At 41.2% G+C, this 26,571-nt stretch overlaps 1 protein-coding gene across 1 annotated transcript in view; it reads right to left on the reverse strand.

The window, feature by feature from the left end:
* The window catches only part of ANTXR2 (ANTXR cell adhesion molecule 2), a 175,532-nt gene extending 149,675 nt beyond the window's left edge, over window positions 1–25,857 (reverse strand). The window contains exons 1-7 of the mRNA XM_004009939.6: window positions 25,092–25,857; window positions 24,364–24,435; window positions 22,192–22,263; window positions 3,060–3,141; window positions 2,228–2,335; window positions 2,031–2,099; window positions 585–665 (exon numbers count right to left, since the gene is read on the reverse strand). Coding sequence (XP_004009988.1) covers window positions 585–665; window positions 2,031–2,099; window positions 2,228–2,335; window positions 3,060–3,141; window positions 22,192–22,263; window positions 24,364–24,435; window positions 25,092–25,243 — 636 coding nt within the window. The 5' untranslated portion in view covers window positions 25,244–25,857. The remainder of the gene's footprint in view (window positions 1–584; window positions 666–2,030; window positions 2,100–2,227; window positions 2,336–3,059; window positions 3,142–22,191; window positions 22,264–24,363; window positions 24,436–25,091) is intronic.
* Window positions 25,858–26,571: the final 714 nt, after the last annotated feature.

The raw sequence follows: 26,571 nt of genomic DNA on the forward strand, positions 1-26,571 counted from the left end.
TTAATTCCAAATCTCACTAACAAAATCCATATCTCTAGAATTTCCCTGCATGTTCAATACTCAACAAATTTCCTTCTTAAATTCCCTCTTCAAGATAACAAGATTACTCCCTAGAGTTTAAAATATATCTAAGGGATGCCCCTTATATGTAGAATCTAAAAAGAAATCACACAAATGAACTTAAAAAACAGAAAGAGATTCACAGATTCAGAGAATCTGTGATTTAGAAAAACTTATGGGGACAACGTTTTGCCAGAGGAAAGAATGGGGGGAAGGGATGGTTAAGAAGGTTGGGATTGATATCTATACACTGCTGTATTTCAAATGGATAACCGACGAGGACCTACTTTATGTATAACACAGGAACTCTGCTCAGTGTTATGTGGCAGCCTGGGTGGGAGCGGGGTTTGAGGGAGAATGGATACATGTATATACATGGCTGAGTCCCTTCACTGTTCACCCGAAACTATCACAGCATTGTGAATCAGCTATATCCCCAAACAAAATAAAAATATTTTTAAAATTCTTTTAATTTAAAATATGTCTAAAATGATAGCCTGTCCTACCCCCAAAGAAATACTCACAGAATTAATTATTCCTCTAAGAGCTTGAAATCCACCTTTGACAGGGAACACTTGTTCCTTGGAATCAGCGATTCTTTCGAGCTTTAGAAAAAGGAGGAAAAGTTCACTGAGAGGTGGTTGAGACATGCAACCTTTTATGCCCTTCCTTACTTGTTAGTTACATTCATCTGAAAAATAACACCAGAGGATTAATTCCTTGTCAGGAACTGACTGGAGTAACTGGTGTACTCTAAATGCATGACAACATGAACTGAGATAAGGCACAGCCCCTTTACAACTGGCCTCACGTCACAATTTCAAAACAGTGCAGAGCTCTACTAGCTGTAAATGTCATGAGACGCAGAAGCTTCACTCACAGTAAACCAGACATTTAAATGTAAAAACATTTTGTGAGTGGGAAAAAAATTTAATACATAAACCCTGTAAACTTCATGAAAAAAAAAACAACACATTTTTTTAAGGAAAATCATTAAATATTTTTCCAACAGACTTCCCAAATCCTAAACTCTAAGAGTCAAGTTTTCAATCAAAACTAAAACATCTAAACAAGACTTGTCATGATAACCTCATCAGCTGATTAAAGAGGAGCATACATATTATTTTATTAATGTTCAAGAAAAATAGAGTTTCATCTTCAGTTTAATTAGGTAATGAAACCTATCAAAATCAGACATTACTAACACAGAGTTCAAGACAGGGGGCCACTTTTATAGAAAATCTTTAACAATTAAGTGGGTTTCTGTGGTTGCTCAGATGATAAAGAAATCTGCTGCAATGTAGGAGACCCAGGTTTGACCGCTGGTTTGGGAAGATCCCCCTAGAGAATGGAATGGCAACCCAATTCAATATTCTTGCCTGCAGAATTCCATGGATAGAGGAATCTGACAGGCTACAGTCTATGGGGTTGCAAAGAGTCAGACCCCACGAGTGACTAACACTGTGCTTCTCAGGTGGCACTAGTGGTAAAGTGCCAGTGCAGAAGATATAATAAGAGACATGGGTTTGGGTCAGGAAGATCCCCTGGAGTAAGGCATGGCAACTCACTGCAGTGTTCCTGCCTGGAGAATCCCATGGACAGAGAAGCCTGGCAGGCTTTAGTCCACAGGGCTGCAAAGAATCAGACCCAACTGAAACGACTTAGCATGCACGGAAGTGTTAGTTGCTCAGTCATGTCTGACTCTTCGTGGCTCCATGGGGTGTAGCTTGCCACGCTCTTCTGTCCATGGGATTTTCCAGGCAAGAATTCTGGAGTGGGTAGCCATTTTCTTCTGCAGGGGATCTTCCCAACCCAGGAATCGAACCTGGGTCTCCCACATTCCTGGCAGATTCTTTACCATCTGAGCCACCAAGGAAGAATGCATGCAAGTCATTATTTAAAAATCTGATCAACTCTCCTTAAGACTATTACGTGATTTAGATTCAAGGCTGCAGATCTGCTATACTTACTTGAGCTTGTTCAAAGTCAAGGACACCAACACAATAAACTCTAGCCCCAAGTGACCTGGATATCTTTGCCTATTGAGAGAAAGAGAGAGGGACAGAGAGAGGGACACGGGTGAATTATTCCAACATCAGGCTCCACATGCAGAGACATACAGCAAAATACACTGGGGTGTAAAGAACAGTTTCAGTTCAACACTCACCTCTTTCTCTGCGTATGATGGCACCAGACCGTCCAACTTACCATCTGTCAGAGCAATTATGATACTGGAGGTTTTTAAGCCTCTTGCTTTCTCAATTTGTTCATTTGCCTGAAAATGAAGAAAAATTGTCCAATTCACAAGTTAATCTTAACTTTTAACCAGCATGTTCCATCAAGCTGCATTTTAAGTCTGGCAAAATCAAACTATTTTGGACTAGCTTTTAAAACAGGGTAGGGCTTCCCTGATGGCTCAGGCGGTAAAGCGTTTGCCTGCAATGTGGAAACTTGGGTTCGATCCCTGGTTTGGGAAGATCCCCTGGAGAAGGAAATAGCAACCCACTCCAGTACTCTTGCCTGGAAAATCCCATGGACAGGGGAGCCTGGTAGGCTACAGACCATGGGGTCACAAAGAATTGGACATGACTGAGAGACTTCACTTTCTTTCTTCTTTCTTTAAAACAGGGTATTTTATATTAACTATTTTAATTTGAAATATACATATATTCACATTATAGAGTAATTACTATTGGGTGTAAATGATAAAGGATTTTAGCCTTGACTGACTATAACCACAGAGAAAATGTGGTTCTCTGAATACAGTCGCAGGGAAAATGGAAAATTTCTTAAAAGGCAAACTGTCATCCAAACTTCTTTTATCACCATGGTAAATTCTTTCCATCAGTCTTATCCTTAGAACAACTAAAAGAATTTTTTTTTTAATATTAAGGTAAGCATGTAATGACATCTTTGAGTTTTACTAGGGAGTTATCATTTATTTCATTACAGGGTAAGGAAACGTTCTTTCCCATACTTATAAGTATAAAAGAACTTACTAGCTTCAGTCCTTCATGGATGTATGTCTCTCCTACGGGACTCACACGTTTCAAATTGTCCAAGCCTTCACTGATTTTGCCTCTGAAAATAATACAGTACAAAATTAAACAAAAGAAAAATGAGGAAAGATCACAATAAGCAATTTTCCAAAAATGTGGTAGTTCTGCAAGTAAGGCAGTTTTGCCCCAGGTTTTGAGGGCAGATAACTCCTCATACTGTTATTTCAATGAGTATTTAATGATGTCTGTATTTTAAGCATAAAATCATTCACCAGAGCCTCACCCACATTTAAAATAACTTATTTTATTTTAATTTTAAGGATTCTATTTTAATATTGTAGTGAAAACTATTATCAGACAAGTTCATCTCAGGAAGTTTCTAGAAAACACAACTTTCAAAGTATAATCCTAATCTTCCTTCTTTCTAACTCAGTCACCTCCACCAACCCAGTTGATTGTCTCTTTTAATACTTGTTTTAACATCTACCTATTCTGAACCTAACTAACTTCAGTAGACTCTTTTTTCTAAGATGCCCCAAATATATGTATGTTCAACTTTTACGGCAATCAACAATTCTGTATCTTAAAAATATTCTACTTTAAAATAATTTCACTGATTTAACATTTTCATTTAACTAAACTGGAATCCTACAGTGGGCTATCACCATGTCTAGTATTTATAATATATCCCCCAACTTTGCCCTAGTTACTTATTATTATGCCTTTTACAAAGGAAGTGTTCAATAAATTTTTCAATCTACCCCAGGAAAAAAATTCATAGTTCCACAGATGATGGAGTAAATTACATAATTTATAAACTTGTTTTATCTAAATATTTATGTTTTAATATCTACAGAAACAACTTGAAACTGACTCAGTCTGAATGCAGATAAAAACCAAATATTTGGTGCTTCCCAGAAATGAGTGGCAGCGTGTCCTCAAGCGTTAATGTTTGCTGCCAAAAGAGAAATGAAAAAAGACAACTGAAATCCAAGTTTACACAAACAGCTTTTGCCTGGTAAAAGTCGCCTTCTCCATTTAGTTCAGATTCGAATCATCATTACTTCTGAGGACTAGACAACACTAGTAGAAGGCCCTAAGCAGAAAGCATTTGCTAAAGGTGGGACTCAGAGTGGGAAGGTGGGATTCAGAGTGGGAAGGTGGGATTCAGAGTGGGAAGGTGGGATTCAGAGTGGGAAGGTGGGATTCAGAGTGGGAAGGTGGGATTCAGAGTGGGAAGGTGGGATTCAGAGTGGGAAGGTGGGATTCAGAGTGGGAAGGTAGGTGTCTGCCTGCTTATTTCGCCGAAAGAAGCAGAGCACTCCTGCCTGTATCCCATACCAGCCACCGTGACATTCTAAGTTACTCTGAACTGCTTCATTACTTTTGCAGCTACAGAGTCATAGAGGAAAAGGGTCCCTTGGCCCTACCCAACAACATCAACATTCAAGAGCCCTGGTGTGTCACTTTCCAAGTATCACTGGGACTTCCCAGGTGGTCCAGTGATAAAGAGTTTGCCTTCCAATGCAGGGGATGCTGGTTCAATCCCTGGTTGGGGAACTAAGATCCCACATGGCATGGGGCAACTAGGCCCGTGCGCCACAACTGAGACATGAATCAACAAATGAATGAACAGGTTTTTAAATCGAAGAAAAAAAAAAAGTGTCACCAAATGGGAAATTACAAGATAGGGTCTTTGAGGGATTCCAAGTAACTAAAATTAAGCTTCAATTTTCTTTATTAGTAAATGGTGAACTGAGGGAGAAAAAAATCATGTTGTAGGTAAAAAACACAACTCATCCATTTATACTGTGACTTAAAGTTCTAAAGGAAAGCAAGGGAGAAAATGTTTAAAAATAAAAGAAGAAAAAATGTGTATGTTATGAAGATCAGCTCAAATCAATATCAGATTCACTGAGCTTGGCTTTAACGTCTTGAACTACAACAAAGAGCAATACCGAAACTACTTTAGAGTTTGTTGTGATTCTGTAGCCAAGGATGCAAAACACACAAAGTCCCCTATGAGCTCACAGGGCAGAAGCTTCTTTACCATCCCTGAGTAATCGATACACACTTCCTCTTTTCTGCTAACTACAGCTATTTCTTGCCCTGACTATCAGGAACTGCATAAATGTCTTCCTCATTCAGAAAATTCTGTCACGCTCATATCGTTATCATATTGCTATATCCTCTTTTCTAAGATCTTAGCTTTTCTTTTCAGATGTTACTAATTTTCTGCAATGTAATTGTATTCTGTGTGACTTCAAATACTTCTTGGAAAGAGGCAGAATTTAAACAAATAAAATGGGATATGAAACCTCTGTTTGATTGCTGTTGCTATTGTTGTTTTTTTTGTTGTTGGGCATCAGGGTACCAAAATCTATAATCAACTCTTTCTTCTTGACTTTATAATTATGTTGATTGAAAAGAGGAGATGAGGCAGAGAGGCGGGGGGTGGCAGAGGCAAAAACATACTGACTCATTTTTTAATCTAAAAAATGAACATTCTCAGCTCTATTAGTATCCTTCAAATTTCTCTGCTGAGTAAAGGAAAGAAGAGATAAGAAGGGACGAGGAAAGATAAGCAGATAAGAGAAGGGAAGGGAAGAAAACGTAGCAACCACAACTGCTAGGCACTGCGCCACATCAGTGGCCTTTCTCCAGCCATAAGACACTTGCAACTACGGAAGGTATGCATGATGTCACAGCTAAGGTGAAGATATATTTTATAAACAGTGGCATAATAAAATAGTTGGCAGAAAATTCTGACTTGCCCAACTAGCACAATTCAGGCATAATTTTAAGTCCTTTCTACTTGTGACTGAAGATATACATTTATAAATGTATCTCTATACTTAACCTGAACTTTTCAGTATGCATTGCCTTAACTCTCCAGATTTCAAAGCTCCTTCTAGGTTTCAGTCAATCAGTCTACACACATTGGCTGAGCACCCATACATGTGAACACTGTGATCTTACACTGTGATATGACAACAATTTACGCCTAGTCTACGGCTACCCTCTCACCCATTTACAGGTGCAATGTCATTCTCTACCCTGGCTAGATACTGGGATCACCTAAAAGGTTAAAAAAAAAAAAAAATCTTCTGGACACTAATGGAAAAAGTTATAATTTACTTGATGTGTGCTGGGGTCAGGGTATTTCTTGGAAATTCTCCAGAGCATTCTATAATGTGGCCAAGAATTATGAAACTCTGATCTAATCTAACTTAAAAACCTTTCCATATTGTTGGAAAGGGCTTCCCTAGTGGCTCAGTTGGTAAAGAATCTGCCTGCAATGCGGGAGACCCGGGTTCAATCCCTGGGTTGGGAAAATACCCTGGAGAAGGAAATGGCAACCCACTCTAGTAATCTTGCCTGGAGAATTCCATGGAATGTTATTGGAATGCTCTTTTCCTTACCTATTTTGCCAGTCAGTTCTTCTACTAAAGGGGTTTTAGAGGTAACTAGGATAATCTTTTAAAACGTAAAATGCAGTTTCTGGGATGGATGACTTATAGCCAGAGAGAACATGGATTATTTCCAAGCCCAATTTCATTTTTTCAGCTATAAAACAAAGAGGAAAATACCTGTACTACAGGGCCATTGTGAGGATTAAGTGGCACATAAGCAGTACTGGGCTAGGGGACTTCCCTAGCGGTCCAGGGATTAAGACTCCACACTTCCAATGCAGGGGGTGCGGGTTCAATCCCTGGTCAGGAAACTGAGATCGCACAGGCCATGCAGCATGGCCAAGAAAATAAAAAGAGTTAGCTGTAGCTACTACGGTTGTTATTGACACTGGTCATTCCTCTGTTCATAGGATTTTGTTTACCCAGTTTACTTTCTTCTTGATTCTAAGGAGAGCTCACTCAGCAAACTGAGGGTTGAAAAAATTTGATAAAAAAACAAAAAGGAGGAGGGAAAGGAATAGAGGAAAGAAAGTTTTATACTGAAGCTTTAGTGAAAACAAGTTATATGGAAAGCTATAGAATGAGGTGGGAAGACTCAGGTTTGGAGTAAATCAGAAACGAACTAAAACTTCGGTTCCGCAACTAGTGTAAGCACCGGCAGTTGTTTAATTTCCTGCAGCTCAGTTTCCATATCCATAAAATGTAAATAAGAGTAGCTGCTCCAATGAAGTCTTCATTCACTCACTCCACAGACATTTATTAGGTGACTGCTATCACATTTATGAAAGGGTTAGTCGCTCAGCGACCCCATGGACTGAAGCCCACCAGCTTCCTCTGTCCATGGAATTCTCCAGGCAAGAACACTGCAGTGGGTAGCCATTCCCTTTTCCAGGGGATCTTCCCCACCCTAGGAGCGAACCCAGATCTCCCGCATTACAGGCAGATTCTTTACCATCTGAGGCACCGGGAAGCTCATCATCTTTTTAATATAATGTTATTATATTTGGCAGCTTTGAACATTTCAGAAAGCTGTGGGATCTGGACAGAAAAGCTATTAGAGGAGATAAACGAGAGAAAGGAAGTGGCTAGTGCCCAAAACAAACCCTCTTCACTACAGCTTCTCCTCTGCACTGCCATGTTGCTCTTCTAGAAAACCTACAAATGGTGGCAAGCTGAATTTGAGGTGACAGATGGCACACCGGACAGGAGTCCAGACTGCTCCAGCCAATTATCTACCCCGCATCCTTCAGTTGTTTCACGTTAAGCAAAAGTAACACGAACACTAACTCCACCGGGTTGCTGTGAAAAATCAAAGGAGTTGATGCACATGAAGAATTCGGTACAAAGTCAGTGTCACAGAGACATTAGTTATTATTCTTTTATCACATGATGTGTCAGGAACTGAGCAGGGTCATCTGCCAGCCAGACCTCATCCTTTCATCCTGCCACCCTGCATCATACCATGAACTCAACCCACAGGTCAAACATGGTGCACTGGCCACCTTAATCCCCAGCTCTAAGACTCACTAGTCTCAGTAATTTTGTGACTTTGCTAAGTTGTGTCCTCTCTGAGCTTGCATTTCTCCCCTCTGAAAATGGGAACACTGACAGTACTTATAAAGCAGAGTTGTTATAAAAATTAAAGGGACTATTACTCGTATTATCAGGGCTTCCCTGACAGCTCAGTTGGTAAAGAATCCACCTGCAAAGCAGGAGACCCTGGTTCAACTCCTGGTTCAGGAAGATCCACTGGAGTAGGAATAGGCTACCCACTCCAGTATTCTTGGCTTCTCTTGTGGCTCAGCTGGTAAAGAATCCGCCTGCAATGCAGGAGACCTGGGTTTGATCCCTGGGTTGGGAAGATCCCCTGGGGAAGGGAAAGGCTACCCACTCCAGAATTCTGGCCTGGAGAATTCCATGGACTGTATAGTTGCAAAGAGTCGGACACGACTGAGCAACTTTCACTTATTACTTGTAAACAGTTAGTACACTGCATGGCATCTAAGTGCTCAATAATCAATACCAACTGTTTATATCAATTCTCTGTGCATGCATGCTAAGTTACTTCACTCATGTCTGACTCTGCAACCCCATGGACTGTAGCCCACCAGGCTCCTCTATCCACGGGATTCTCCAGGCAAGCATACTGGAGTGGGTTGCCATGCCCTCCTCTAGGGGATCTTCTAGGGGTCGAACCTGCGTCTCCTGTGGCTCCTGCATTGGATTCTTTACTGCTGAGCCACCAGGGAAGCCCAAGTGTTAGTTGCTCAGGAAGATCGCATTGCAGACAGATGCTTTACATCTGAGCCGCCAGAGAAGCCCATCAATTCACTGTACTGCTCTCTTAACCACTGAAGGCAATGTAAATAGGAATTATCACCTTTGTTTTTCACAGTTTGGGAGCCTTATCTGAGAACTTCTCTTCATTAATGCTCCTAAAACACATAGAATTTTTAAACTTTATATTAAGTTATACAAACTCCAACTCATATGCATGTGTTCAGTATTGCTCTTGAATAAGTGAATATCAAAATCCCAAAATGTACTTCTATCACAGCACAATTTTAAACTATTTTAGGAAAATTATCATTTCTAATAAATAAAACTTCAATTCTCACATTTCTACCTTACATAGTAATTTTTAAGGCTTTGAGAGTTTGAATTGAAAAATACCATTCAAAGTCATGAAAGTAAAAGGAAATGTGCCCATCTATTCCAACCTAACTCAAGAAGGAAATAATGATAATATTAAAATAATATAAAAATAAAGTATTAATGTTGTTGATAAACAGTTTTAATTCATACAAAAGAATAAGAGGAATGAGAGTGAGAGGCTAATAATAAAAAATAAAAGTAAATAACACATCATTCAAAATTTGCTGACAGGGGTTATGGGTTACAGCAGAATCTAAAGACTAGTGCCAAAATTACCAGTCTAATTTGCTATTTTGGTTACACACAAGGTTTTTTTTTTTTCTCTCTTAGCTGGCATGTTTATTTCTGAAAGCAATTCATCTTTGGAGTTTCATTATTACTTTCAGTATAAACTATGGTACAGAATCTCTAAGTATGACCTCTATCAATTTCTTCCCACTCTATATGCACCCATTCTCCCATCAAAAGTTGGAATTTATCCCCCATCCCCTTGATTCTGGCCCAGCCCTGTTACTACCTGGCGCTAGAACAAGGTAGAAGTGATATTCTTAGATGTCCAACCCTTAAGAGAACTGGAGGCACTGCTTCCTTCATCTCATAGTACTTGCTCCTGGACCCAGTCATCATGCTGTGAGAAGCCCAGGCCACAGCCGAGGTCCCATGGAGGAAAACATATTATTCCAGGAAACAGCCCTAGCTGTGCTCCGTAACAGTAACCTCCTTCTATGATTATAGCACCAGATAATATCATGTGGGATGGAGAAAGCATCCATTTGAGCCATCCATCATAGAACAGTGAGAGATAACAAAATCATTGCTTAAGCCACTAAATGCTGGGGTGGTTTTTCATGATCACTATGCCTGCTCCAGGAATAAGTCTAAATGAGGCACAGGACTTTTCCCTTTATGTACCCTTGGTAGCTAGCTGCCATACAAAAGCTTTGATTACCCTGAAATCACCATGGTAGGAGGAGACTTAACCTAGCCATGAGTAGAAGTCATGTGTAGCAGAATGAAGACACAGGGCAACAGTCCCAGCTGAGCTCCTAGACAACAGCCAGCACCAGCACGAACTTTCAAACCATGTGGGTGGGGTCATTTCAACTCTTCTAGCCATTCCAGCTTTCTAGCTGACAACAGGCAAAGCATAAGAACTGCCCATTCAACGCACAATATCATGAGAAACGACCAGTTGTATTTACATCACTAATTTTGGAGTAGTTTATTATGCAGCAATAGATAATCAAAATAAAAGTTGTGACTAAAGTAAAAGCTAAATGACCTTGAAGAGATGGATAGTAAAGACTGGAAAGGCAGTGAGCAAACTGTTACTGGAGGCTCAGTTTCATGCTCATTCATATCTGTTGCATTCCATTGGTTAAAGTGAGCCACAGGCCCAGCCCACATTTTTTAAATTATATATTTAAATAAAAATACTTTTATACATATATGTAAATACATGTGTATATAAATATATATAATTAATAAAATATGTATTTATATACATATATATATAAATACTTATATACACATATGTTATACCTATTACATATATAATCACATTTGTCTCAGTAGTAAATCTGCCTGTCAATGCAGGAGATGCCAGAGAATAGGGTTCAACCCCTGGGTCAGGAAGATCCCCTGGAGGAGGACATGGCAACCCACTCTAGTACCCTCACTTGGGAAATTCCTTGGACAGAGGAGCCTGGCACCCTACAGTCCATGGAGTCACAAAGAGTCAGACACAACTGAGCGTGCGCACTCGCACACATGTATGCATATATGTTGTATGTATTCTGTGTTTCATTGGAGGTCACAAAAAAGCAATCTATCACAAAAACTAAAGGCCTCATACATCTATGCTACCAAATGCCAGTTTAGATAACCCTATAAGCATAAGCGTTAGAGGTATGGAGGCAGAGGAACCAGAGATCAAACTGCCAACATCCGCTGGATCATCGAGAAAGCAAGAGAGTTCCAAAAACATCTACTTCTGCTTTATTAACTATACCAAAGCCTTTGACTATGTGAACCACAACAAACTGTGGAAAATTCTTCAAGAGATGGGAATACCAGACCACCTGACCTGCCTCCTGAGAAATCTGTATGCAGATGAAGAAGCAACAGTTAGAACAGGACATGGAACAACAGACTGGCTCCAAACTGGGAATGGAGTACATCGAGCTGTATATTGTCACCCTGCTTATTAAACTTCTATGCAGAGTACATCATGCAAAATGCCGGGCTAGATGAAGCATGAGCTGGAATCAAGATTGCCAGGAGAAATATCGATAACCTCAGATACACAGATGACACCACCCTTATGGCAGAAACTGAAGAAGAACTAAAGAGTCTCTTGATTAAAGTGAAAGAGGAGAGTGAAAAAGCTGACTTAAAACTCAGCATTCAGAAAACTAAGATCACGGCATCTGATCCCATCACTTTATGGCAAATAGATAGGGAAACAATGGAGACAGTGAGAGACTTTATTTTCTTGGGCTCAAAAATCACTGCAGATAGCAGATAGTGACTGCAGCCATGAAATTAAAAGACGCTTGCTCCTTGGAAGAAAAATTATGACCAACCTAGACAGCACATTGAAAAGCAAAGACATTACTTTGCTGACAAAGGTCCATCTAGTCAAAGCTATGGTTTTTCCAGTGGTCATGTGTGGATGTGAGAGCTGGCCCATAAAGAAAGCTGAGCACTGAAGAATTGATGCTTTTGAACTGTGGTGTTGGAGAAGACTCTTGACAGTCCCTTGGACTGCAAGGAGATCCAACCAGTCCAACCTAAAGGAAATCAGTCCTGAATATTCATTGGAAGGATGGATGCTAAAGCTGAAACTCCATACTGTGGCCACCTGATAGGAAGAACTGACTCACTGGAAAAGACCGTGATGTTGGGAAAGATTGAAGGCAGGAGGAGAAGGGGATAACAAAGGATGAGATGGTTGGATGGCATCACAGACTCGATGGACATGAGTTTGAACAAGCTCTGGGAGTTGATGATGAACAGGGAAGCCTGGCGTGCTGCAGTCCATGGGCTCATGAAGAGTCAGCCTCGAGTGAGTGACTGAACTGAACTGAACTGAACTGTACTTTATCCTCAAGAGATTATCAGCCAGGGATATGAAATGAACAGAAGTGCAAACAAAATGTAGGAATACACAGAAACTTCATAAAGATTTCAGTTCAGTTCAGTTGCTCAGTTGTGTCCGACTCTTTGCAACCCCATGGACCACAGCATGCCAGGCCTCCCTGTCCGTCACCAACTCCTAGAGTTTACCCAAACTCATGTCCATTGATTTGATGATGCCATCCAACCATCTCATCCTCTGTTGTCCCCTTCTCCTCCTGCCCTCAATCTTTCCCAGCACCAGGGTCTTTTCCAATGAGTCAGCTCTTCACATCAGGTGGCTGAAGTATAGTTACATAACATAATTAAATATTGCTCTTGGAAAATAAAACTTAGTAGATTAAGTAGAATATGAGACAAAACAATCTTCTCAAGATGTTGTTCATGTCCATACAAAATTACAAATGATTTATAATCTACTTAGCACTTAGCAATTACAAATAAAGCATTTAGCAAAATGTCTGATACATAGTAAGTGCTCAATAAACTTTACTACTTCTGTCTCTTTCCATTAATAAACCACAATATTATATAATCAGCCTGACAAAATTAGAAAAATTACAGGAGAGGAAATATGCTCACTCATTCAAATGTGGGACCATCCTAGCTATCTATTTAATTATGCCATTATACACTGTTATATGGCATACAGTATGAAGAATAAACAGCAAAAAAAAAAAAAAAATTGTTCCCTATTAGCTCAACCTAAAAGATTTTCAAGGCTTTCAAAAGAGTGAAAGATGATTTTTCAGACACAAATATTGCCAATACATTATCTTAAGAACTCATACTTTATATAAAAATTTGTTTACCCTTTATTTAACATGTCATTGTAAGGCCAATATATGTCAAGGTCTCTGTGGTACAGATTCCAGACCAATGAATCCTAGGTCAGAGTTCTAGATTCAAAAACATCTGCTTACAAAATGCCCCATACAAGACGGGTTTGTGAAAACTTGTCTCTAATTTAGTCTACACTTATCTAAGTGAGGTACCCAGGTGACACCTAAAGTCTGTATCTGCTGTATCTTGTATGTTTATACCCCATTTCCTCTTTCAACACCTTACTGGGCCATGATAAAATGACCTCTGCATTCTACCACCTTAGTGTGCCAGGTCTGTCTTCCAGACTTGAGTAACAATGCATTTAATTTTCTAGAAAATACCCATAAAGCAAACATGGGACTTCGCTGAAAACAACTATTGCCATATCCACGACTACACTCTGAGTTGCTGCCATGCTCAGACCTCTCAGAATTAGCACAATGTGTGACCAGCACTGACTTTTCTCAACAGGAAAAACTACTTCCCTGTTAGAATCTAAACAAAAACAACTAGTCACTTCCTCTCACCACGTCACTGGTTTGTAAGAGAACAGAAGAAATTTAGAGGATGAATATATCTTTGAATTATGACAACTCTGACAAATTCTGGAAACCAGCTAGAGAAAGGGGAGCAAAGATTCTGAGGCAGTGGAATGGTTAGATGCTCATGCTCAAGAGCCATACGCAGGGGTGAGTTCTGGCTCTGACTTAGCCGTGTCACTCTGAGCAAAGTCACTTGACTTCAAACTTCTGCTAGAAGCTGGGCACACAATGGTGATGAGGTGGTACAGTGATAAGACCCAGATCTCATCTCAGCCTCAGCCTCCTTCCCACCTAGTCATTCATTAGGCCTTCTCATGCATTATGTGCACTTAATCATCCCAACATTACTCCAACACTTCTACACAGTAGGAATGATCAGCTCCTTATAACAGACAAGGGAATTGGGTAGCAAGAGGTAAAATAACTTGTCCAAAGTTACACAGCTCGTATACAGCGCCTATGTTTTTCTGACCCAAAGTCCAGTCCTGATGTCTACATTTAACAAGCAACCTTCAGGATCCCCGCCCCGCCCCCCGCCCCGCCCCCCGCCCCACCCCCATCCCCCGCCAGGCTTCCCTTCTGGCTCAGCTGGTAAAGAATCCACCTGCAATGTGGGAGACCGGGGTTCAATCCCTGGGTTGGAAAGATACCCTGGAGAAGGGGAAGGCTATCCACTCCAGTATTCTGGCCTGGAGAATTCCATGGATTGTATAGTCCATGGGATCGCAAAGAGTTGCACATGACTAAACAACTTTCATTTCATTTCACTTCAGCACTCCCCAAGTTAACAGCTGAATATGTTCTACTGCTATTCAGGAAATCAACCCTGAATAGTCACTGGAAGGACTGTTTTGGGGTTTTTTTTTTTTTGGAAGGACTGTTGCTGAAACTGAAGCTGCAACACTTTGGCCGCCTGATGCAAAGAGCCAACTCATTGGAAAAGACTATGACACTGGGAAAAATTGAAGGCAAAAGGAGAAGCGGCAGCAGAGGACGAGATGGTTAGACAGCATCACTGACTCAATGGGTTTCCCTAGTAGTTCAGCTGGTAAAGAATCTGCCTGAAATGCAGGAAACCACAGTTAGATTCCTGAGTCGGGAAGCTCCCCTGGAGCAAGGACAGGCTACCCACTCCAGTATTCTTGAGCTTCCCTGGTGGCTCAGACCATAAAGAATCTTCCTGCAAGGCAGGAGAAGTGAAGCAAAGAAGTGAAGTCACTCAGTCACGTCCGACTCTTTGTGACCCCATGGACTGTAGCCTACCAGGCTCCTTAGTCCATGGGATTTTCCAGGCAAAAGTACTAGAGTGGGTTGTTGTTTCCTTCTCCAGGGAATCTTCCCCACCCAGGGATCGAACCTAGGTCTTCTGCATTGGAGGCAGAAGCAAGGCAGGAGACCTGTGTTCAATTCTTGGGTTGGGAAGATCCCCTGAAGGAGGGCATGGCAACCCACTCCAGTATTCGTGCCTGGAAAATTTCCATGGACAAAGAAGCCTGGCGAGCTACAGTTCATGAGGTCAAAAAGAGTCGGACATGACTGAGCGACCAAGCACAGCATACCACTAACTCAACTGACGTGAATTTGAGCAAACTCCAAGAGATGGTGGAGGACAGAAGAGCCTGGCGTGCTACAGTCCATGGGTTCGCAAAGAGTCAGACAGGACTGAGTGACTGAAGAACAACAACAATGCCCTAGTCCTACTGTCTATACTTTCTAACTCCTGAGTTCCATTCTGATACCAAGAGAGTTGTCTCTGGCTACGTAAGTCAGTAATATTTCTTTTAAACCTAAGCATTTGTTTTTTATAAATAGTACATTATTCAAATAAAATTGAATAACCTAAATGTATAGAAACTCAAACATGAAGGAGCCCCCGCCCTGAACCTCATTGCTAAGACAATATTACTGTTAGCAATTTGTGGCTCATCTTCCAGGCTTTTTTCCATGCATTCATTATCATACACACATACCATAAAAGCCATTAAAATTTTTGTTTTTGTTTATCATCTTTAACAGAGCATTTTGCAACTTGCTTTTCTCAACTAGTATATCTTAGACATATTTTCATAGCCATATATATAGATTTTCCAATTCTTTGAATGACTGCATAGTATCCAATTCTATGCATATACTCTAATTTAATTACAGTATCATCAACTGATGAGCATTTAGATTTACTACCATTTTCACATTATGAACAATGCTTCAGGGTTTAATCTCGCATATACCTATTCTTGCACACTGATGCTACTATTTCAGTAGGGCATAGTCCTAAAAAGTAAAATTGCTGATAGAAGACTTCTAAACATTTACAGATACTGACAAATTTCCCTGCCTGCAAAATGAATGAACCAATTTATAAATTACAAACTATCATCACAAGTAAACTTTAACTTGAATTCAAAGGAATTAAAAGAAATCCTTCCAAATAACAGAAATGTATATATTACTTACACTTTTATATAAATTTAATCAAATGATTTATTTTTAATTTCCTAGGAGTTTGTCTACAGAATATTTTTTTCCTAAGTAATTGATTATTATTCTCAGGTCAAACAATTATATGACTTTTTCAAGTTGGGGACAAGTATATCAAAAAGAGAGTTGGAAATGTTGGTAACTGATCTATAGCAGTAGGAATGAGAAGATTAGCAAATATAAATCATGTTTTATTATTTCTTAAGGAGAGAAAACATTTGATAGCAGTTAATAACTCAGGTTCTAGAGTAAGACCAACCCAATCATTCATTCAACATATATTTACTGAGCATCTATGTTTCAAGTTCTGTTATAGGTGTTAAGATATAGAGGTGACAAGAAGACCCCTCTGCTCTCATGCAGTTTACATTAGGGTTATGGAGATAAAATAAATCGATTAATTATCAGAACAATTTCAAAAAGTGACACCCAAACAGAGAACTGTGAGACATTACTGGAAAGGTGGGGTAGGAGTGCTTCACACCTGATGCCAAGGCAAGGCCTCTCGAGGGAGGCGACGCATGGGATGAGGCCAGGGAAGACATGGGGAAGACAAATAGCAAAACTTCTAGTACAGAAACACACTTGGCCCGTTCAGGGAAGGGAAAGGTGGCCAGTGGGCGAGACTGTGGCATGCAATGTTAGGACAGGATTGGGTGAGCAGTCAGGTAGGGCTTTTAGGCCACTGGGAAATGCTTTCTACTCTAAGCCATCAGATTGTCTTAAGAGCAAGAGTGGCATGATCTACTCTACATTTCAAGAGACTATTCTGGCTAATATACTCCTCATCACTGATTAACTGTGTGTCCTTGGACAAGCTACATTTCCTTTCTCAGCTTCAGTTTCCTCATTTGTAAAGTTGAGATAACAGTATCTACAACATGGAGTTGATAATAAGGGTTAAGTTAAGTAATGAATAGAAAGCATTTTGCACAGTATCTAGCACATAAAAATGTTCACTAAATGTTTCCAACTAAATCGCTTTTACCTCATTAAGATTACACTGAACAGAACTAAGCATAATTCACTATCACCAATTATTCAACACAATAACTAAAAATATCCTTTTAAATGAGTCTTGATTCAAATTCTCTAACACTGAGAGGCTGGATATTTCCATATTGAGTCAACACTCAGCACTTTCCTCTTTAGTTCAGTTCAGTTCAGTCACTCAGTCGTGTCCTACTCTTTGCAACCCCGTGAGTTGCAGCACTCCAGGCCTCCCTGTCCATCACCAACTCCCAGAGTTCACTCAGACTCACATCCATCGAGTCAGTGATGCCATCCAGCCATCTCATCCTCTGTCGACCCCTTCTCCTCCTGCCCCCAATCCCTCCCAGCATCAGAGTCTTTTCCAATGAGTCAACTCTTCGCGTGAGGTGGCCAAAGTACTGGAGTTTCAGCTTTAGCATCATTCCTTCCAAAGAAATCCCAGGGCTGATCTCCTTCAGAATGGACTGGTTGGATCTCCTTTCCTCTTACTGGATCCTATAATACAGCCCTGAGTTATATGTGTTTGTGTACACTCCTCACTATCACACACAAGATCCTTGTGTTACCTCCAGAGCATATAATGCTCAAAACACGGTATACAGGGTAGGCAGAACAGGATGGTGGGTAGGTGAGTGGAGGGATTACCAGATATGGAGGATAAAAGAGAAGATTCTTGAGAGTCCCTTGGACTCCAAGAAGATCAAACCAGTCAATTCTACAGGAAATCAAGCCTGAATATTCATTGGAATGACTGATTCTGAAGCTGAAGCTCCAACACTTTGGCCACACGATACAAAGAGCCAATTCATTGGAAAAGACCCTGATGGAAAAGACTGAAGGCAAAAGGAAAAGCAGGCAGCAGAGGATGAGATGGTTAGATAGCATCTCCAACTCAATGTACAGGAATCTGAGCCGGAGACAGTGGAGGACAGAGGACGGCATGCTACAGTTCATGGGGTCGCAAAGAGTCAGACAGGACGCAGCAACTTAACAACAACAACGAAAATAAAATAAAACAAAAATCATGAGGGCAAAAGAATAGAATGTTTCAAATTGAAATATTCAAAATAATAATGTTTTAGGACTTTCCTGGTGGTCCAGTGGTTAAGAATCTGCCTGCCAATTCAGGGGACAGAGGTTTGATCCCTCATCCAGGCAGATTTCACATGCCACAGGGCAACTAAGCCCATGTGTCACAGCTACGAAAGCCTGTGTGCTCTAGAGCCCATGCTCCACAATGAGAGAAGCCACTACAATGAGAAGCCCTCACACCACAACTAGAGTAGCCGCCACTCGCCTCAACTAGAGAAAGCCCATATGCAGCGACAAAAACCCAAAGCAGCCAATAAATAAACATAAATTTTAAAAAAATAATGGTTTTGAATCTTGAGCATATAAAATGGATAACTGATCATTTCTTGCCGTGTTTATTATTCTGTTCATGCATTTACATAGTACCAGACTTTATGATGAAACCCTAACAGGAGACATAATCCAACTGCAAGGACTTACTGCCTTCTAATCTTGCTTCATCTCTACTGAAGATATTTAGCAACACTTTGAAATGTGAAAGAGGTATTCTCATATTTACCAAGCTACAGAAGAATTATGAGAAATAGAAACAAAATTGTGAAACCTGATGTATTTGACCTTCGCTTTCCCTATGCGCTCAGACCTCTAAGTGTGACGTCAAGAAAGTTCATGCGTAGAATTCCCCTTTCTAGACTTTGAAACAAGGATCCCCAATAGCTGTGGCAACATTCGTTCAGTGATCTTGCAGCTAAATATGCGAATGGTTTCTGCACACTTAAAAGGCAGGAATGGAGATGCAGATATAGAAAATGGACATGTAGACATGGAGAGAGTGGGCTGAATTGAGAGACTAGGCTTGACATAAACATATCACCCGTGTGCAAAATAGATAGCTGGTGGGAAGCTGCTGAATAGTGTCTGGAGCTCAGCTCGGTACTCTGTGGTGACCTAGAGGGATGAGATGCTGGGGCAGGAGGTGGATGGAAGGAGGGGAGGAGGGGGAAGGGGTTGCAAGGAAAGGAAGGTCCAAGAGGGAAGAGTTATATGCATACATATAGCTTACTCACTTTGTTGTATAGCAGAAACACACAACATTGTAAAGCAACAATACCCCAATTTTTTTTTAAAGCGGGTATAATGAATGAAAAGTGACCTTATATCCAAATATAGAGGACCAGAGAAATTTGAAAAGTTACTATTTAAATAAACTTGGTAAAAGAACAACTAGGTTCAGAAAGTAATCCTTTAATGGAAACTGTTCTGTAATAAAATATTTCTGTATGCATTGTCTTATTTTTGATCCCAACAAATCTCTTAAGGAAACACAGTAAAAAAAAAAAAAAGAAGGAAAGATGGAAAACACAGTAGATTATGCCTGCAGTTTACAGACATAAATACTGACAGAATGAGAAGATGATTTATCCCATCTCTAACCAATAAGTTGCAAAACTGGAACTCTAACCCAAGCCTTGTTAGTGTACATTCTGCTACCCCAAACTAATGCAATTTGGCAAACAGGGAAATTTGTTAAAACTAAATTTATTTCTATTTAAAAAGAGACAGAAGAGCCACCTATGTTTTTTTAAAAGTTGCAAATAGCATTATATTAGAATTCCTCCTGGACTATTATAAATCCTTTCAAGCAGTACAATAATCCCTTTATATAAGGATAATGCATCCCCATCATTAAAATACTGCACACTCCCTAACTGCAGATAATAACAACAACAAAGCTCTCTTCTCCTGATACATATATGCCAGACTCTGTCCTTCACTGTCCACACTCACTGACTTCAATTTTTACAGCAGTCTTATGAGGTAGGTATTATTATTATGACCATCATCATTATCATTATTCAGATGGAAAAAAGTGAAGCATAAAGAGGCTGTCACTTGTCTGTGACCATTTGGCTAGGAAATTGGTTCAGCAACTTTCAGCTGCAATATTATGCTGCCTCTGGAAACAGAAGCCTCTTTTTCCCAACCTCTGCCTTATCAGTTTCAACCAATGACAACGGAAAATCTTTAGTGAGATTCAGTTTAGTTCATTCTCTCAGTCATGTCCAACTCTTTGTGATCCCATGAACTGCAGCACGCCAGGCTTTCCCGTCCATCACCAACTCCTGGATTAAAATTGTGTTAGTGAGATTGTGTACAGTAATATAAATTTACTATTACTATAATGTATAGTAATAGTAAAAATTGTGTTAGTGAGATTAACACAATTTAAACCCCTTCCATGCCTGCTGATGCAATACCAATCTTGCTGACCTGTGATTACACTTCATCAAAGTGCTGGAGAACTCACATATAAAGTACCTAACAGAGAACCTAGCACAGAGCAGGCAGTTAACAATTACTGAGAGTCTGTTGTGTGTCTGGCAATAGTCTAAATGCTTTTCTCTACATGTGCACTCCACAAATGTTAGCATGGTTCTCTTTTTGTCTTAATGGATGTGCTTTGTATATGCTCAGTTGCTCAGTCGTATCCAATTCTTTGCGACCCCATGGACTGTAGCCTGCCAGGCTCCTCTGTCCATGGGACTTCCTAGGCAAGAATACAGGAGTGGGTTGCCATTTCCTCGTCCAAGGTATCTTCCCAATCCAGGATCAAAACTGCAGCTCCTGCCTTGGCAGGTGGATTCTTTACCACTGACTGACCTGGGGTGAATCAAAAGCTGTTTCTTTGGAAATTAAGCTGGGCAATGGAAAAAATTCTTTTCATGAAGACAAGGACTGTTATATCAGTGGGAATAAACAGCTGTTGTATTTGGGTTGTTAGGGATTACTGTTGCCCTGGCCTTTGATGAGACCCAGATGTACATGAGAAAGTATGTAACGAAGTATCAGAGAGGAGACTGAGGTCATAAGCTGGACTCCCCACCTACAGAGAGATTTCCTCTCCAGGAAAAGTAAAACTTAAAGCACAAATATGTTAGAAGTTTGATGGATTTTCCAAATCAATTCTGGGAATTTTAAATAAATTACCTCTGTAAGCTCTTTTAAATATTATGTGTTCTCAACATTTTTAAAGTAAAAAAAAAAAACTTTATTTAAAGGAACTATAAACACAAAACCTCAGAAATCCACATATTACACAGAACAAGGTACAACAGCCTTCCTTGCTGAAACTACAGTTTGGAGAAATTGGGTTTCACATTAAAACTAATCTACTCATTTATTCAAGAACTGATCAAGAACTACCTTGTGTACTTCATGTTAAACGAAGTAGAAAATCTCCCTTCCCACTATGGAAAGAACCATTCTTTAAAATGTCAATGACTACTTGTTTTTTTAACTTTATTCTATGATGGAGTATAGCTGATTAACCATGTTGTGATAGCTCCAGATGGACCACAAAGGGACCCAGCTATACATACACATGTATCCATTCTTCCCCAATCTCCCCTCCCATCCAGGCTACCACCTAACATCAATGACTACTTCTAACTTGCCACAATGATTAGTTCAAATGACACCAAAACGGTCATATAAAGTATTATGATATTGATTTGGGGAAAAACTATATATATATATGAAATTAAATTCAAATTCATAAATATGTATATTTATGAAATTAAAAGCAAGTGCTTTCATAAAGGTAAACATATTTGGCATCAGTGGACCTCAGAGTAAGTCTAAAGATGCAGGATGTCTGCTCCATCTAGTAAATTATCCAAATAGATCCATATCTTTCTCCTCCTTAATGTTCTTCAAATTCCTAGTTGATTAATACATTACATCTAAACAAGAAAGATGTAGAACTACTCACAGTAACAGAGCGGGGGAAAGGTGGGAGGCCGTAAACACACAACTAAGGCAGAGATCTGGGTCTCATTGTACATTCCACAGCAATATGAATGATATTGATTTTCAGATTAGCTGCGCTTTTATATTATTCATACCTCCTTTTCCCTCTATTAGTGAAGAGAACTAAATTGTCTGTGGTACTTGCTTGATTCCACTGAGAGGCCTGAATCACCACTTGGAAATATCCATCATTCCTTTAAGATCAGTCTCTACTAAAAGCCTGCAGCAAAGTGATAATGCACTAACCTGTCTCCGGTTAATGGCAAAATAATGGTGGCTTGAGAAGAAAACACAATGAAAGATAATCTCATTTGAGGGCTGCAAAATAAGAAAAGAGGCAGTTAAAACATTTTTAAAAGAAATATTGATATAATACAGATGTATAGCTAGGGAGTCTCATTTAAAATCAGTCTCAATGAACTGTCCAGGCTTCTCTTAAATGGAACCTCTAAGTAGATACATGAACTCTGCTCAACATTACCATTGTCACATAAGTCATTCTGGATTTAGTCAGTGCTGCTCAGCACTCAGGCACTCCTCTCTGACCCACAGGGCCACTTTAGGAAGAAATTACCTAGAAAGATAAATTCCAGGCCAGTGGAAATTTTTCTTTCTTTCTTTCTTTCTTTTTTTTTCTAGCAAGCTCTTTCTTTGGGCTTCTACCTCATCTCCTTCAAGGAGGCCAATCCCTTCAGAATGATTATCATAGCAAGTTTAGGGCTGGAGACAAGCCGGTTTGATTTAATTACCACAACTATGAGAGGAGTTCATACAAGTTATCCTGAGGTAGGATTACTTAAAGAGTGTCAAGGACAATGTGAAAGAGAACAAATCACATTTTGATCAGATATGTTCAGTTCTCTAAGTCTCAAGCATCATACTTCCCACTGGCAACAACTGCCCTAGTTAACTACACCTTTTAAGCTCTAAGCCTTGATCTCTCAGAATGATTCCTGTTTCAAAGACACCCTATGCAATGTTTATTAAGATCTGAACCTGAAGCTGTAACACTCAGCTCTATAAACTGAAGAGCAGAATGATGCCCAAGGGTTATACATATTTGAAAAGTCATTCACTTCAGTAGTCACCCTTTACTCATTTCCTACAATATACTATGGGTTAGTAACTGAACAACTTTCGCCAGAGAACTGTTTACTATAGAATTCCAATTTGTAAACCAGACCAAATAAGAGCCCTACTTCTTGGAAATGTACTGAAACGACCCACTGCTTTTGATCAAAATCTATGAGACACTCTGCACACTCTTGGATTAAATCAGAAAATTTATCAACAACTCTGTCTCTTGCCTTTGACACTTAACGATATACAGCCTTGTTTATTTTTCTTTCCTAGACAAGCTTACCTTAGACCCTGTCCAGAAATGAGTGTTATACTTGGCTTCTTAAACAGAAGACTGATGACTGAACATGGACAAGCATACATTTTTATAGGGATAAGCTTACTGCTGCCAATAACTGAAAGCAAGGATTTCCTAGGCCTCTACAGATTGTTTGAAGTTACTTGCAACATGACTTTCAAAATGTTTTGATCATCCAAGCCGTTTTAAAGAAAACATTTGGGCTAACACGACTGAAAGAAGCAATATTTAATGATACAGCTCCTTTTCATGTCCTTTCCATTATCTTGATAAACTTGCATTTCCTCGTTGCATTTTTTCTTCTTTAAAAAGAAAAAAAAAAAAAGAGGAGGAGGAAAAAAGCCTCAAAAGCCTAGTGTCCTAGGGTTACTTTTAAATAAGAAAGCCGCTAATTTCTGGTTACCTCTAAATAAGAGAGTAAGCTGGCTATCATAGCAGTTATGCTTTTTATAGGAGACAAACCAATCTTTCCTAGTAAGGCTTATTGCATATATAGAACAGTTAAATTTTAAACCAGCCACACACCCACACATTGTGTAAACACAAGTCATTTCTTTAAACACACACACACACAAGTGCCTTTTCTGGTAGTGGGTTATTAACACATGCTCATTTGAAGTTTACCAACACTTTTTTTCTTAATGAGGACCTCAATAATGCTAAGAATTGTGTGGAATGGAAAATATATTATGGGTATTATTAGCATAAACTTTTAAAGTGATAAATTATGAGAAAGCATAAATGAAATTCAAAACAGATGAAAACTCAGAAAGGAAAAGACATTTGGAATCATATCTGAAGATACTTCCCCAGAGCCTGAGCCAAGTTTCTGAGATCCAGATGAAATAAGTCCTCAACAACTGAAGGGCTGTCCTAATAACAGCTTGTGTGTGATAAGACCTTGAGGCACTTAAAAATCAACACTTCAGTAAAGGCTTTCCCTGCAAATGGTTTCCAAAAAAGGATACCCTATCTGGCCTTTGGTCTACTTGCCTCCACCTCAAAGTTCCCTGCTTAGAAAAGGAAAGTAGGAGAAATACCTTACAAATCTCTCTGTAAGTTGCTGAACAAAATTGTAAATCTCAATCCAGTTATTTGCCACACTCCCAGACCTGAAAAAGAAAATTGAACGAATCAGAAAAACAACACAGTTACAGGGGTGTAACCTGACCTCTTCTTCAAGCCAAGTTAACAGTATCAGCAGCTGAAAGGTAGGTGCTACAAGAACCTAGGAAGTCTACCCATCTTCAGGGATCACCTGCCTGCTAATTGTCTGGAGTAAGATCCCAGCTCTTCAAATAAACACAGCCTTCCTCAGAAGGAAATGCAAACCACAGTGAGTACGTTAACTTTAGACTGCCAAGCTACAATGAAAGTGCTGTGCTCAGGATAAAACCCGGCAAACTTTAGCCAGCGTGAGGCGTTGAGGACTGAGGGACCCAGAAGGAGTCTTATGTGGGTCCTAGGGTCGCAGAAGGTTACCCCAAGTGACAGCACTCCCATTTCCTAAGAAACCCCGCCACTGGCCAGCAGTGACTGCCCATGTCCCTAGAGAGCCTAGCAGCTCCGGGCTCCTCCTATTACCCCGCAGCCCGCACAGATCCGAAAGCGCTCGCCTTTCGGACAGAGATAGCAACAGGGCGCCCATCACCGGAGTTGCCCCTCACCCCTCCCCAGGTCGCACAGACAGCTCAGCCTCCCCCCACCACAGCTCACCACCCAGGGCCACTCTCCCCAGGAGACCCTGGATCCCTTTTCCCGCACTCACTTGTCCAAGACGAAGTAGAGATCAAAGGCTCCGTGGCAGGAGGGCTGCTCCTGGGCGCTCAGCAGCCCCCCGGGACCGCTGAGAGCAAGCAGCCACAGCCCAGGGATCAGCCAGCGCCCGGGACAGCGGGCCGGGGAGAGCCCCGCCACCATCCTGCGGCCGGGGGTCTGCGGCTCCCTCCTGCTCGCAGCCCCCCTCGGCTCGGCTCGGCTCCACTCGGCGGCGACGCTAGGGTGGTGGGAGTGACCAGGGACGCACCCTGAGGTGGGGGGGATAGCGAGTCCCTTAGGGCGCCGGCGCCTGGGTCAGCGGGACCCACTGACTGACAGAGGGAGGGAGACAGGGAAGGAGGGAGGTCCTAGCAGGACAAAGGGAGACTCCGCCGCCGCCGCAGCTGCCGCCGGAACTCTTGACGAATCCCCGTGGAAGAGCGATCCGGCCCTCCCCCTCCCGATTCCGGAGAGTTCCTGCAGATCACCGGGGCCCGCGGCGACTGCTCGCAGAAGTTCCTCCGCCGCCTCGGGTCGAGCCTCCAGCCTCCGCTACAGAGCTCGGGTCCTCCAGGAGGGCCGCCCGGGACGCGGCCGCCGCCGCGTACACTTGAAAACGGAGGACCGCTCGGTTCGGGTTCCCCGCCTCCGCCCGGCACTGCAAACTTTTCTTCCTCGTACTCGGCTCTGGCACCGCGCGGCGGCCGGGCCGTCCTCTTTAGGGGAGGAGGCCGGGCGGCTCCGGAGAAGCCACTCGCAGCCAAGGCCAGAACCGCAATCCGGCCGGGTCTCCGCGGTGGCTGTGTGCGCCCGAGGGCGGGGCCTGAGCCGAGCCACACACGCACACTTGTGGGTTCGTGCCGAGCCGAGATGACTAAGGCTTGCCAGCTTTTGGAAAGGAGAGAAGTAGTTTAGAAAAACAGATGTCCTCTAGAAACTAAACAACCCCCCTTCCTGTACCCTGCAGGCTCGGCCTGTTGCAGCAGCTGTGCAGAGCAGCCCGTGGCGGGGTTGGGAGACTGAGGTCTAGCGGTCCTGAGAAAGGGCATGACCCCCTCTCTCTGCCTCACCCCCATTATCACAAGCGCACTTGCTGCTCCGGTATCTAAAGTAGACAACTTCCTCTTTTTTTTTTTTTTCTTTTTCTTAAATGAACCTACCTCATTGTTTCATCTCATTAAGACTAGAAACTTCTCTGGGGGTGGGGGGGAGTAAGGGTGGGAAACTTCAGGAATGAACAGCTGTACCTCAAAACATTGCATCCCACTGACATTCATCTCAAGCTCCAGATATTGAGAATTTCATCTCGGAGCCAACTGGGTCACCCTTGCCAAACTTGCACAGGAGCAAAAGTTTGCAGGCATTTTGGATTCTCTGCTTACTCATTCATTCTGCACTCAACCTCTCCTCTCTGCTCCTACCGCAACCTGCCTCCCCGCCGGTGGAAACTGACTTTTAGAGCCTAACCATCTGATCGGTATGTTAGTCGC

This window comes from Ovis aries, chromosome 6 (genome assembly GCF_016772045.2).
Source record: "Ovis aries strain OAR_USU_Benz2616 breed Rambouillet chromosome 6, ARS-UI_Ramb_v3.0, whole genome shotgun sequence".
In the NCBI taxonomy this organism is placed as follows: Eukaryota; Metazoa; Chordata; class Mammalia; order Artiodactyla; family Bovidae; genus Ovis; species Ovis aries.